The 14,180-nt window shown below is 34.1% G+C and overlaps 1 protein-coding gene across 2 annotated transcripts in view; it reads left to right on the top strand.

Moving 5' to 3' along the window:
• Positions 1-14,180, top strand: part of LOC115876085 (proline dehydrogenase 1, mitochondrial) — a 79,432-nt gene that overhangs the window by 33,547 nt on the left and 31,705 nt on the right. For both annotated transcript variants that reach the window (XM_030891781.1, XM_030891782.1), the window contains exons 2-3: positions 1,639-1,847; positions 9,790-9,971. In XM_030891781.1, the coding sequence (XP_030747641.1) occupies positions 1,639-1,847; positions 9,790-9,971 (391 nt within the window). The remainder of the gene's footprint in view (positions 1-1,638; positions 1,848-9,789; positions 9,972-14,180) is intronic.

The following is a 14,180-nucleotide window of genomic DNA, read 5'->3' on the forward strand; positions in this document are numbered from 1 at the left end:
TAAATTTAACTTTTCTAACATATCTTAAAAACCGTTTTCTAAAAAACGTAACACTCACCGGTCAACGTATCCTCGAAAATGTATGGTCAAGAAAAGTTGAACCAATAACCTACACGCTTTTCTTCATTTGAAAAATTCATATTTACAATTTTTGTTTATTTTACTTTACAATGTTTTGATGTGACAGCTTCATATTTATTAGAGCAAAGACGATTAAACTTGTTTCCATGGCTAACTAAGTGAAATTGTTTAAAAATGATAAGAATTGGCTATAACTCAGTAATTTTTCGAAGAAAACATATTATAGCTTACTTCGCTAAAAAGCTTAAAAAATAGCGCTTTTTATGAAGTCATGGCCAACTATGGTTTCCATTTAAAAAAACCTATGTTTGAGTCATATGTCAAAAATGACAACCTTTAGAAAAAAACGGATAACACGGTCTCATTAAGGATGTGATTATCTACAACTTTTATCTGAAAACTTTTTGTCTAAAATAGCTTATAATGGAATTAGGGACAATTTTTAAAATAGCCGAAATTTGTTTTTTTCGAAATATCTAGTAAGCCATGAACTTTTTCAAAAATCTGAAAGGCACATATTTACGACCCCACAAAACTGCAATTCTTTCCCCATTTAACCGACTCTCTATCTCCAGTAGTTTCCGAGATACCCATAGAGAGAGAGAGAACATCGTAGGAAACTCACCCTGTATAAGACCCAATTATAACGTACCGATACTGTAGCTTGATATTCACAATTCACATGTTCATACTGTTACGGATTCCGTGGGTCCACTAATTTAAACTCACGATAAAATACTTAACGAATTTATTTTCTCACTAGATGCACAATTTATACAGATTACAACACACAACTATGCAACTAACAATACAACTAACTATTTAAAAATGCTTCGCTAATTTGCCACCCATAGATAAATGAAACAAATTTAGATTGGAAAGTGCCCATAAGGACAATGTAAATACTATTTGGCGCTATTCTTGCAGTGGTCGCGAGCCAAAGCTTTTGATAATTTCGGAGCGGTTCGACTTTTTCCGGAATTATGTCGCCAAATATTATTTATTCGAATTTATTACTTTTTTTTTTAATTTTTTAAATAAAATACAGTGTGTTGCATATAAGAAACTTCATTTTATATACGGACATGTATGAAATACCTATGAAACATTGGAAACCGACGTTATGCCACGATCCTCGATGGTTTTTGCTGTTCACAGTTCACACAGCTTTTTAAGTTTTTAATGCCATTTTTTCACAATTCTCATGGGTTTGAGTAAATAAAATGTAAATTAAACTCACAAGATAGCAATAATTACTTTAAAAATGGACGCTTTAAACACTTTTTGGTATTTTTTTAATGAGGGCGGTTTAAATTTTGAAAGACTTCTGTCTTAGCGGCTGCTTCCAGAACTTTCTGTAATTTTCTATATTATTCTGCCTTCTACCAGTAAGTTCTGCTGTCTGGCTCGAAATTACAGAACTCGCTTTTCTTCTACTTCGCTCGTTCTCCGATAGATGTCGCCATACACCTTGGCAATACGATTTTTATGAGAAAAAATTATATAGGATATTAATTATATATATTGCCATTACTTACATTTATATTTGTTTTTCAGCTAATGAAAATTGCGAAGGGCATCCTGGGAGAAAGACTGTTCATCCAATTGATGAAGGCCACATTCTATGGCCATTTTGTAGCCGGGGAGGACGAGTACAAGATCCGACCCAAATTGGAGAGACTTAGATCTTTTGGCGTTAAGCCAATTCTAGATTACTCAGTGGAAGAAGACATCTCACAAGAGGAAGCAGAAAAACTAGAAGTGGAGTAAGTTTGCCGAAGTTTTGCTTTTCGATCGAAGCGGTTTTCGCATCGGTTTTGCGGTTATTTTGCATCTGCATATTTTTTCCAGACGAATTTAATTCTGTTTTCTTCATTGGCGGCTAATGAGTTCCGAAGGGGGTCGGGCACAGCCTCCACAGGATCCTCTCTTATTTTAGTACACAAGGTGTGTCCTTCTACTTTTGATGCTATACCGGATGCGTCTCAAAAGTGACTCACACCTATAACTTTTTAATTTTTTTTAGATAAAAAATCGAGATTTGGTATGTTAGTATACAGGGTGCTACAAATTCGAGGTACGAACATTGGTAACTCGGTAACCGTAATAGATACAAACATAGTTAAATTGGGTCAAAGTTGCGCGTTGGGATGTTCACCAAGATGCCATCAAAAAAGTTTGGTAAACGTTTTTGGAAAAAAACGGATATTTTTGAAAATCAATTTTATTTTTTCCTGTCGATACTTTTTAGAAAATCAAAAAACTAATTGCACATTCTCATAGCCACTTTATTAGAGCTATCTGATAGTATTTTTAGATTTTCAAATCAGCTGATAATTTGTGAGAGAGGCCAACTTAATTTTTTTAAATACGGACCTGCATTTTTTATTTCAGATTTTGAAAGAACTCGCTCTCCTGAGTACAATGATATGCTACACTTAATTTTTTTTTTGTTTTGGAAATTTGGACACAATTTATTTAAACAAATTTCATACTTTTTTTTGTTTTGGGTACCATAACAGCAACAAAACTATTTAATTATTATTTAAAAAAAATCAACTCCGGCTCTGTTTTTTTTAATATTTAATATATTCATCGTTACAATATTGATAAGCTTTCAAACTTAGCACTGACGTGGGTTGAATACGGAAAATCAAATGCAATAAAATAATAAAAAATAAAATGTAATATAAACAATCAAATCTTTCCCCGGATTAGAAATGGTGGAGCAGTATAATGGCCAGCGAGGTACCTGGTATTTGAAAGTATAAGAAGATCTATTCAAAAACTATAAATAAAATTGAACGAAAAATAAATTTGTGCAATAGGGAGGGTGGTAACCCTTTCGAACATGTAGACTATGTGAAGCACTAGAAACTAGTTTGTAGAAGTTAATTTATTCATAATAACTACGATTAATATTATGCAAATTATTAGATTGTACACTGGGAATTCAAATTCACAATAAGAAAAGTTAAAAATAATATCTTTAAATTGCTGATCTGGATATTATTTATTTGAATCTTTCAATTGGCTCAATTTTCCTTATTCAATGTTAATTAGCACTCATCAATATTGTTGCGATGAATATAATCAGATTAAATAATTTAAAAAACAGAGTCGGACTTAATAATCGCTCTGAATAATAATTAAATAGTTTTGTTGCTGTTAAGGTACCCAAAACAAAAAAAAAGTATAAAGTGTGGCATATAATTGTACTCAGGAGACTTTCAAAATCTGAAATAAAAATGCAGGTCCGTATTTAAAAAAATTAATGTGGGCCTCTGTATCTCACAAATTATCAGCTAATTTGATAATCTAAAAATACTATTAGATAGCCCTAATAAAGTGGCTATGAGAGGGTGCAATTAGTTTTTTGATTTTCTAAAAAGTAACGACAGGAAAAAATAAAATTAGTTTTCAAAAAAATCCGTTTTTTTCTAAAAAACATCCGTTTTTTTCTAAAAAAACTCAGCAATCCTTGAAATTTTTAAAACTTTTTTGATGGCATCTTGGTGAACAGCCCAAGGCGCAAGTTTGCCCCATTGTTGCGTCTTCGTATCTATTATGGTTTCCGAGATACCAATGCTTGTACCACGAATATGTAGCACCCTGTTTAACATAAATTAGGATTAATTGACGTATTCAATTGTTTTCGGTCACTTCCTGTTTCACCGGAAATGACTACAACTTTTGATTTTTAAATGACACCTCTGATATTTTTTTATTCTTCTTATTCTAGTGCAGATCCATTAATGGATGTTTGCGATAACATTTTCCATTGCTTCTCTGTTCCGGGCGGTGTGTATTAACGACTGAACATCGAATAGCCCTGTCCACTGTCCTATTATTATTATATAATATTCCTCAGCCAAGACATTTTCTTCCTTCCGATACCCCTCCGGCCTTCTATCTTGCCTTCTATCAACAAATGTAAGAATTGATATTTGGGGTTTCGCATTATGTGCCCCAGGTATGCGATCTTTTTCTTTTTAATCAATTCAAATAATTCACGCTCTTTGTCAACGCGTCTGAGAACTTCCTCATTTGTCAATCTAGCCGTCCAAGGTATCTTCAGGATTCTGCGATATAGCCACATCTCAAAAGCCTCCAATTTGTTGATGATAGCTGCTTTCAATATCCAACCTTCCATACCATAAAGGAGCACCGACCACACATAACACTTTACGAATCTTAATCTAAGGCTAAGGTCAAAATCAGAACAGACAAGTACTTTTCGAAACCTCAAGAATGCCTACCGAGCTTGTTCGATGCGACATTTAATTTCCTTGTCTGATGTCCAATCTTCGGAGAGCCAGATGCCCAATTACTTAAATTTATCTACTCTTTCTATGGGCCTTGAGTTAAATGTTAGTATGGAGTTTGTAAACACATCTGGGTTTCTGGATATAATCATAAATTTGGTTTTCTTGATGTTGATGCTTAAACCCATTGCTTTGCTCTGTTCTCCTACCTTGTTGACCAGTTGTTGTAGGTCGTGTATATTGTCTGCAATTAAGACCGTATCGTCGGCATAGCGAATATTATTAATCCACACTCCATTAACTTTGACCCCCATTTCCACGTCCTCCAGAGCCTCTTGGAAAATAGCTTCTGAGTATAAATTAAATAGGACTGGAGACAGCACGCAACCCTGTCGCACCCCCCTTCTAACTTGTATGGGATTGGACATGGTATTGGACAATTTTATTTGTGCTGGTTCCAGTATAACTTCTCAATGCATTGGGTGTCTTTATGATCTATATTAAGTCTTTTCAGGAGCTGCATTAATTTGTGGTGCTGTACGCGATCGAATGCCTTTTCGTAGTCTATGAAACACAGGCACACATCCTTTCTCTGATCGTAGCAGTTCTGGACAAGCACCTGTGTTGCAACTATTGCTTCCCTGGTGCCTAACCCTTGTCTAAACCCCATTTGCGAATCGCTTATGTCCCTTTCACATTTTTTGTAAATTCTCTGGTGTATTATTTTCAGAAATATTTTTAGGGTATGGTTCATCAGGCTGATAAGTCTGTGATCTTCACACTTTCTGGCATTGGTCTTCTTAGGCAGGGTATAAAAGTAGAATGCAACCACTGTTTGGGGTAGTGACCTGTCTCATATATAATACTGAATACTTTATGTAATGCTGTAATGCCTCTTTCATCAACACACTAACAGCTTAAGTATTTCTGCAGGAATTTCATCTGGCCCAGCCGCTTTGTTATTTTTCAAATTAAGTATGGCTTTTTCAATCTCATCTTTAGTGATCGATGGGCCGGTTAGTGAGTTATTGATATCAGCTGAGGGTCTTTCATCATCAAAAAGTTCTTCTATATACTTTTCCCAAACATTGTTCTTTTCTATGCTTTCGAGGACAATCTGGTTGTTATTATTGACTGTCACAGTTGATCTCATTTTTTTATATATGCCAGCAGTCTCCTTCAGCTTTTTATACAGATTAAAAGTGTCATGTTGGTTTTGCAGCTGTTCTAATTCTGAACATTCACGTTTAAGCCATTCGTTCTTTGCTATTCTAATCTTTGTTCTTATGAGTCTTTAAATATCCTTGTACATGCCATCTGTTTTGTTCTTGTACTTTCGACGTTCATCCATTAACAACAATATCTCATCCGTCATCCATCTTTGCTTTTTGTTTTTTCCTTCATATCCTAACCTGTTTTGCATTGAATTTGATACAATGTCCATTATCTTTGTCCAAGATTGTGTTGGTTCTTCTCCCATATTCGGTATTATTGCTTGAATTTGTGTGTTGATTTCGTCACTCATCTCCGATTTTACTATTGGATCCCTCATTCTTTCTAACGCCATCCGTCGCTGTGTGGTTGGCTTTCTTTGACTCGATAAAGCAATTTTCATTACGGCCACTAATAGCACATGGTCAGAGGGAACATCGGCGCCAGGGTAGGTGCTGGCTCTTTTGATGGTTGAGCTGAACCTTTGGTTAATGAGGATGAAATCTATTTGGTTTCGTATTACATTGTCCGGTCGGTCCGCTGGAGACTTCCAGGTATAGAGACGGCGAGAGTGAAGTTGAATCGCCGTATTTGCTATTTTCATGCCTTTTTGGCAGAACTGCAGAAGTCGATCGCCCCTTTCGTTCCTTTCTCCAAGACCATAGGAACCAATAATTTCCTCAAATTTACCCTTTCCTACTTTGGCATTGAAGTCACCCATAATTATGTTGACGTCGTGTTTTTTAGTCAATTTGAGCAGTTCTTTGACTTCATCATAGAATCTTTCCACATCATGGTCCGGCGAATCTGCAGTTGCAGCGTATACCTGTATTATATTAAGATCACTTTGCTTAGCTCTGAGTTTTAATAAAGCAGTGCGATCCGAGTATGGAACAAAGTCCACTACAGATTTCAGTATTTCTTTTGTTATTATGATTCCCGCATCTTTCATGTGTTTTGGATCTTCATTACCAGAGTAAAAGAATACGCCGTTATCCACATTGCTCTCTCCCACCCCAGGCCACCAGGTTTCTGCAACGCCTAGGATATCCAGACTAAGTCTGTTCATTTCTCATGTGAGGTTTGCCAGTTTTCCAGCCTCAAATAGGCTCCTTACATTCCATGTTCCGATCTTAATTGGTTTTCTCAAATTCGCTCTTTTATTTGTCACATTTAAAGCCGTTCCCCCCGGAGATCCGATTGGGGAACTATTTATAACTCCGGAAATTTTTTAATTAAATGTACTCATGTTATTGTCTTGGGAATTAATAATAAAGGTGGTATCCCGTTGCCTTCCTTTATTATTTTTTTTATTATATTTCAAAATATTGCGACCATTTTCAAATGCTATTTAACTTTCTAAAAAATAGTTGGAATGATACAAAAGAGAACGTATTTTGATTTAAACTTTTAGTGTTTTTTTTTTGGAAATTGGTATTGTAACTTTTATTCAATTAAAAAATGAACAATTTTTAAAAATACTAGTAGAAGCTTAATATTGTAAGCCTGCGGATTAGTCTTAAATGATAAAGATAACATCCTCGACTATCAAATAAAATTAAGAGGTCTCAATAAAAAAGAAAACTTTTAGTGCAAATATTTGTATTATAAATTACTTTTTATTATGTATGAAAATGTTTTATCGATTTTATTATTTGCGATACGTGTTTATGGTGTCTGCACTTTTTTATGTAGTATGTTGCAGACACGATTGCATGATTATAAATAATTTATTATGTTGTAATCGTAAATTATGATTGTTATCAAAAAATAGAGATTTTTACAGTTTGAATTTAAATTTAAACACGTCTATTAAATTAAATACGTTTATTATTGCAAAAATTCAAGGCCGTGACATACAACGGCCTTGACACTACATGACCTTGACCAAGCTTTGACGCACGAACTAGCGAGAAAAAAAGTGGTAGCGATCGCTCAAACACCAAAAAACATTTGATTTAAAGCTAAGAAAATCATCATAATCGACTTGATACTGTACCTGGGTACCAATAACCTCTGGTTGTGTGCTAGAAAGTAAATTTTCATGCATATTTTCATTGATAGGTTTGTAGCTTCTGAATAACGATCTAGGTAAAGCATTTAGCTCATTTGCTAGCTCAGAATTAGAATTATTAGAGTTAAGCAACTCGCATTTTCATTGGAGGACATTGTCATATTTATTTCAAACCAATAAACAACGAGAATATTCATATAATTTAACAAAATTACTGTAAACCACTATAAATACGAATGATTGGTTAGGTTCAAAATGTTTTCTCTTCTTAAATAAATTTAAGCGTTAACATTATTAGGCATTTGTCTAAAAGTGTGTATTTTGGGTGGTATCCACAAAATTTGCAGGCTGTTGAGGAAACAGAAAATGTACAAAAATAAATTGAAAATCACTTTTTTAAACATGTCCTTCAAATCCTCCAATTTAATAGCTGTTGGTAACAAGTTTCATGCTCACATAGTGCACACATAATTTTTTGGAAGAAATAGAATGATAAAATTAAAGAAAAATTCTCAAGAAGAGGCATTACATTTGGCTGGTTCACTTGAACGTGAGCTTATTGAGTAACTGTTACTGAGTACTTCCAAAGAAGATACAGTTGAAGTTAGAGCATTTGGTGTTGCAAGAGTTATAATTCAGCACAATACACACAACCAAACTTATATGGAATCCTCTATTATTTTTCATAATTTTTGAAACCTATGGACATTTTGTGTTTATGAATAAAACTCAGTCCTTACCAAAGACTTTTAATGAAAAATAATCCATAAAGCAATGAAAAAAAATAATCAGTTTCCAAAATAAACACAATGATATTTTTTTGGTTTCTGAAATGAAATGAGATTTAAATTTTTATTGGTCAAAAAACAAAAACAAAAAGAAAATTAATAATTTTGATAATCCGTGTTGCCACCTCTAGTCTCTATGCAACCTTCTATCCGCGCTGGAATGCTTCTTATTAAATTATCAACGTTGTCTTGGGGTATTGTTTTCCCATTCTGCTAATATTGCATTAATAAGCTGTGCGTGAATTTCTGGATTGTTTCGAAGAGATCTAACCCTTCTTTTGAGCTGGTTGTTCGCACAAGTGTTCGATAGGGTTTAGATCTGGTGAACATGCAGGCCAGTCCAAAACTCTGATACCTTCCGTTTTCAAGATATTTTCTAACCACTCTGCTGGTATGGGAGGTGCATTATCTTGCATGAAGTTAAAATTATTCCCAATTACAGTTTGGTTTTTGTCCAAAGCCTAACGATAGGTTCTAGTACTAAATCAACGTACTTCCGGCCCGTTAAAGTTTGTTGAAGTGGTAACAATGGAGTATTTGCGCCCTGCATAATACCTCCCCGGAACATTACAGTTCCTCCTTTACATCTTGGTACAGATTTGGCAGCCTGAAGTCTCGCTCGTATTCCTCGAGCACTGAGAACCCGAATTCGATAGTCATCTGATTTTAGGCCAGTTCTGGTCTCATCCGAAAAAAGAACATTTTGCCATTTCTCAATTGTCCAGTTTTGATGTTGAAGGCACCAATTTAGTCGGTCAATTTTATTTTGCCAAGATAACTGTGGGACACGTAACTCTCTCCTACTGTACAAGCCTTTTTCTTATGGTTTCAACTAAAATGTTCACACCTGTAGCCGCCCGAAGTTGTCTTTGTAGCCCTGGATGAGAAACTTTGGGAGTTCTTCCAGCAATTTAGCACACAAAGCGGTAATGCTGTTCAGTTGTGACTTTTTGATGACTTTGTTTGGACCTGTTCTTAAGAATTCCTAGGTCCAAGTACCTTGCATATGTTTTCGATCTAACGCCCTCGGTAACGCCTACTATCTCTGCTACGTCTTCTTGGGGCATTCCTTGTTCAATGAGAGCAATAATTCTTCCCCTCAGTACGTCTGTTAATCCAACGTAAGGCATTTTTTTATTTTTTTGGATCGAATTAAAATTACCGGACAATCGTGATTTTACTACTGAACACAAAATTTACAAGAAAATAAATCGCAGAAGTCGTTTATTCTTTATTATCATGTTTAGTTACAACAAAAAACCTTATGTTAAAGTTGTATACCAATTTTTTTCCTTGCAAAAAGTTTCAGAAATAAAGAGCGATTCCATATAAGTTTGGTTGTGTGTACACTAAAACATTTCACTTGATTGAATTAAAACGATTTTCAACAAAGTTATTTCTTCTTTGCTAATATTCTCGTATTTTTTAGGGCTTCCGTACCGGCAGCCGGCGACACGTTAGAAGACGGTTCGTTGAAGCAGTACCATGTGGAGAAAACTTTTGCCGATAGACGGTACAAAGTGCAATCTGCTAGGACCTATTTCTACCTTAACGAGGCGACGTGCGAGAGGAATATGGAGATTTTCATTAAGTGCCTCGAGGCCATTGCAGGTAAAATTTTCAACAGTCACTTTTAAGAGATTGTAGATCCGAGGAAAAGGAGTTTTTATTCTGTATTCAATGTATCATAAACTTTTATTTTGGTTTTTACGCCAATATTTCGTGGAAGCCAATATTTCTAATGTCGGATTTAGGCCGATGTTTACCATAGGTAGGAAGCGACAACCCCGCAATTCCTTGTGTCTCTGTCTTTCAACTGTATAGGCTTGGTGTATACTCCGCCGGTGCTTCTACCATCGGATAATATCGTTATAACAACGGACTAAACAAATACACGGTTTTAAACAGCGAATACGCGAAAAATGTGTTGTATAATTATTCTAAAAGGGTTAGGAAGTAAAATTTCTGAAAATTCTAAAAATAAAAATATATAATATTTTAATATCTTCCGAAGGTCTTAACTTGTACTATAATTTATTATTCAAGCTAATAAAACTTTTTAGATGAGTTCAACTGCGGTAGCGAGCATAGTTTTAGGTACCGGTTTTGCTAGTGGGGACATAACAGCCCCAGTTATTTCGGCTATAACGAAATTTTTTAAAGGTACATAATTATAATTTTAGAGTTTCATAAAAAAATTAAGCACTAGTTGATTAAAAAATATACCATTAACATTGCAAATTATATTTTATCCTCTCATAGTATATGCCTATTTAACTTTTTGATTATGTAATGGGCACTTATGTGCGTTTACTCACTTGTTTCGTCGAACTGCTTGAATCCATCTTTGCTTTAGGGCTCAAACGCACTGACGACCGGGTCGCTGCTACCTGTAATCTGTAATACCACAGTTTAAAGAATATAAAATGGTGTGGTGATACAATTAAATCAAATGATACAACGCGCACTAACGACCGTGGCCAAGCCTGGCCGTCGCTGGTCGCTGCGACCAGTAGGCTGCACTAAAATTGTTATCTTCTGCGGCTAACATTTCTGTAAACAGTATTTTCTAATTTGTAAAAAGTAAAAAATCGTTAGATCTGACAGCCCTGCTGAAACTGGTCGTTCATCTGGACGCATCTATGTACGCAATATATCCGTGGTCGCGTCAGTGCGTTTGAGCTCTTAGATCAAATCGGTGTCACAAGCTGTAAAGCTACAAAATGTTGTTTCGGGAGTGTTGAATATCCAGGAAAGTTGAGTTATTAAATGTTATTGCACCCAACAACCGCGTAATCAGGGCATCCTTTACGCATTAACCTTTTTCGGCAATTTATTTGAAACTGTCACAACACAACGCGGCGCCCAGTTCTTTTTCGCTTAATTTTTACTACCCGAAACAGCGTTGCATTACACAAACCTCGTACCTGAGTTTTTATGACATATTAATATTGTGACAAAGCCACGATTTTAATATTATTTGATTGCGATCGACATAAACGCTAACGATACTGCGTGAAATACTTTACGGAAACTTCTAATTTCTGCCATATCGAGCGCTGCTGTCGGAATTTTTAAAATCAACTGAAATACACCAAGCCTATAATATAAACCAATCTTTATCTATATTTTACACATTAAAATACAATTTACGGATTTGTAATGACAAGTTAAGATAACATTAATTCTATTTTTTATATCCATTATGTTCGTTAATATTAGCACATTTATCGTTACAGTATAAAATCTCCTTAATCTAGATGAAATAGCCCGAACAGTGATGTAACGTCCTAACAACATTTACTGCATTATTTTTAGATCGATTTGAAAGAAACTACTCTGTTCTGACTATTTATAAACCTATAAGGAATGTTATTCCGTATTATTTTCGCTTGAAACGTTTTCATATAACTTACACCTTAACTTATCAATATTAATAATTGACTGTGATTTTACTATATTTTTTAGACTGTTGTTGATGTGGCATGCTATTTGGAGTTCTTTTTATAATTTTCAATTGCTGGTGTTTAGAGGAGATGCACTAAAATCTGTTTCATTTTAAGTTTTATAGTTCATTATGTTTCTTTTTATATGATTACTGTCGAGACTGTTGGGTGCTGGAATTTCGATAGGCATTATTTGTAATTTTTGAATACTACAAAATATTCCCTTAATCATTTGTGCAGTTGTATATTTAGGGATTTATGTTTTTTAAATTCCAAGAAAATTCTGAAATTTCAGATTTTCTGTAATTTTTACTAGTGTAGTGTTAATTCAAACTATCATCCATATATGGATAGATTCTAAAAAATATTATCAAAGTTTACAGAATAAATACAGATAGTAGATATTCTGTAAACTTTGATATTATGAAGTATGATCACTTTGTAAAATTATAAAGTTTTATATTTTGAACAGGAATTCTATTAAACTCAGTAAATTTTAAATCTTACATTGTCATAATGCCAGAAGAATAATACAGCCATTTTGGATGATTTAAAAGATCATCGTAGTCGTGTTAAAGCCAATTACAGCTGAAATCTGTCTATCCATTAGCGTTAATTATTACAGCTCGTTAAATATAGGATGATATGAGAATGTTTAACAAACAAAAAAAATATTTTTGTTTTCATCTTTTTTGTATTTATACAGGGTGCTCCGAATTGTATTCGGGAAACTTCGGCAGCATACTCTACAGACAAAAATAAGTTATACTCGTAAACTCCATAATATAAATTTATGTTCTCAAATGCTTCGAGATAAAGGATGTAGAAGTTTCATTTTTATTTCGATTTTTTCCAAATAATTTCTGAACTATAGTCGATATTTGGATGACAATGGGTGTCTGAGTGTTTTTTTGGATTTGATTTCCTTGTAATAATGTAAATTTCCGCCGTTTTTCACGCTAAAGAGATCACTCTTGGTAAAAATCGCTACCAGCAACTGTTTTAGAGATATTTGGAATGGAAATTACGTGTCAAGCTTGATTTTCATACATCCGTTACGTTGATACGATGGTCCGACGGTGCTCTGATTGGTCATAGCATTTTTTTGACAAATTTAATTTAACCTTAATAAAAAATATAAGTAAAATAACAAAATCGTTATGGAAACGAAAATATAAAATTAAGCTTAAGCTTGATTTTCATGCATCCGTTGTCCGACGATACGTGGATACCATATTAATTTTATTGGTAGAATTTAAAGACTGATTGGTTAGAAAATAACGCAGTTTTTAAATTTATTGCATTTTCATGCATCCGTTTATCGGATATACGTTGGTGTTATTTTATATTTTCGTTTCCATAACGATCTTGCTATTTTACTTATATTTTTATTAAGGTTAGATTAAATTTGTCAAAAAAGTGTCAAAACGTCCGTTATCGTATGAACGGGTCCGTTGATGGGCTGAAGTAAAATATTTACGGACGAAAAGTGGCGCGAAAACGCTATGACCAATCAGAGCACCGTCGGACCATCGTATCAACGTATAAAGCCGGTGTCTCATGCATCCGAAATCCGATGATACGACATCCGAAATTTGAAGTTATCGTGTGAAATAAAAAATGCCTGTCACATACATCCGAAAGTTCGTTCCGAAAATTGACATTTAGACCTGTTATTCTGCTGCATTGAATATAGATTCATGTCATGTATTATTGGAGAAACACTTATAAAAATAACTTCCTCGTCAAATATCCCGAAATTACCCACTTCCCCCTAAACTTGTTTTTAAAATAAAAACAATGTTTTCAAAAAAGGTGAGGTTAAAAAACACACGATATCGTACAAAAGTTAAACAAAGTTTAACTTTATACGACGTCGGACGATTATGGATTTCGGATGCATGAGACTCCGGCTTTACGGATGCATGAAAATCAAGCTTTATTTTGACAAAAAATTAACGTGCTGGTGACTAGATAGTTGTTTGACTGAACGTATAAATTTGGGAACTTTTTTATTTTTTTAAATTAGCCCTAATTTCTTCTAATAATAAAAAATATTAGAAACTTTTTTTAGTCAAATAAATGGATTGGTATAGACGTCATCTGTCTTTTTTCTAAAAAATGTCTATACCTATGTGGCGAATTCATCTATCCAAAAAAATCCTTATGGGTTTTTCGCCACTGCACTGCAAGAAAAATCTACAAAATAAAATAGTTATTTTTTGTAAACACTTCTGCGTTAAACCTAAACGGACGCTGCTTGTCAGAAGTTGTGTTTACAGTAATAAAAATTTGCCTAACAAAGAAAAAAATGCTTAACGTTTCGGAAAGTTTTCTCTTTCCGTCGTCGGAAGCAAAAAAAAAATATAAAGAA

This window comes from Sitophilus oryzae, unplaced genomic scaffold (genome assembly GCF_002938485.1).
Source record: "Sitophilus oryzae breed Bouriz unplaced genomic scaffold, Soryzae_2.0 scaffold_1396_pilon_pilon, whole genome shotgun sequence".
In the NCBI taxonomy this organism is placed as follows: Eukaryota; Metazoa; Arthropoda; class Insecta; order Coleoptera; family Curculionidae; genus Sitophilus; species Sitophilus oryzae.